The 611-nt window shown below is 66.9% G+C and overlaps 1 protein-coding gene across 1 annotated transcript in view; it reads left to right on the top strand.

Moving 5' to 3' along the window:
- Positions 1–611, top strand: part of TREH (trehalase) — a 9,322-nt gene that overhangs the window by 7,741 nt on the left and 970 nt on the right. Inside the window, exon 13 of the mRNA XM_014526751.2 lies at positions 492–604. Within this exon, the coding sequence (XP_014382237.1) occupies positions 492–604 (113 nt within the window). The remainder of the gene's footprint in view (positions 1–491; positions 605–611) is intronic.

The following is a 611-nucleotide window of genomic DNA, read 5'->3' as shown; positions in this document are numbered from 1 at the left end:
TGAACCTGGCAGCACGGTGCTGTGTTGTCTCACCCCTCTTCCTTGCACTGAGTGGCCCCAGTCACGTACCAGTGCTGCCAGCTCCACCCAGCCTCAGCGGGCCCACGCAGGTGCCACTGGGCAGCAATCAGTGTGTGCCCTGTCCCACCTGCGTTGCCTGAGCACGCCGAGTCCCAGGCACCTGGTGGCATCTGGCAGGGGAAGGGGAAGACCTCTCAGCCAAGTCTGCGGTACTGCTGCTCGGCTGAGGCAGACCGTGCCGCTTACCTGGGTGCAGCTGGTTGGAAAAGCCTGCAAGCAGGGACCCCCCCGGCCTTCGCCCCGGTCCTCCAGCTCTTGCAAGCACCAAAGGCCACGGCCTGCGGCCCTGATGGGGCTGTGGCGGGGCGAGGGGCAAGCAGTGCAAGCCTGGCTGCAGCCCCAGCCGCTGGAGGGGCCCTGGGCCCGGGCCGGTTGTGGGCAGGGCTCGACTGCTCCTGCCCCTGCCGCAGGTTTGGCGAAGTCCAGCTCCTCGAGCGCACGGGAAACAGCCTTTGCCCTGGCCCAGAACTGGACCCGGACCACCTTCAGCCTCTACCGCAAGTACCAGGCCATGTTCGAGAAGGTAAGGC

The sequence above is a fragment of the Alligator sinensis genome, unplaced genomic scaffold (assembly GCF_000455745.1).
Source record: "Alligator sinensis unplaced genomic scaffold, ASM45574v1 scaffold1352_1, whole genome shotgun sequence".
Taxonomy (NCBI): domain Eukaryota; kingdom Metazoa; phylum Chordata; order Crocodylia; family Alligatoridae; genus Alligator; species Alligator sinensis.
The sequence above is the reverse complement of the archived record's forward strand: the minus strand, read 5'-3'. Positions and strand labels throughout refer to the sequence as shown.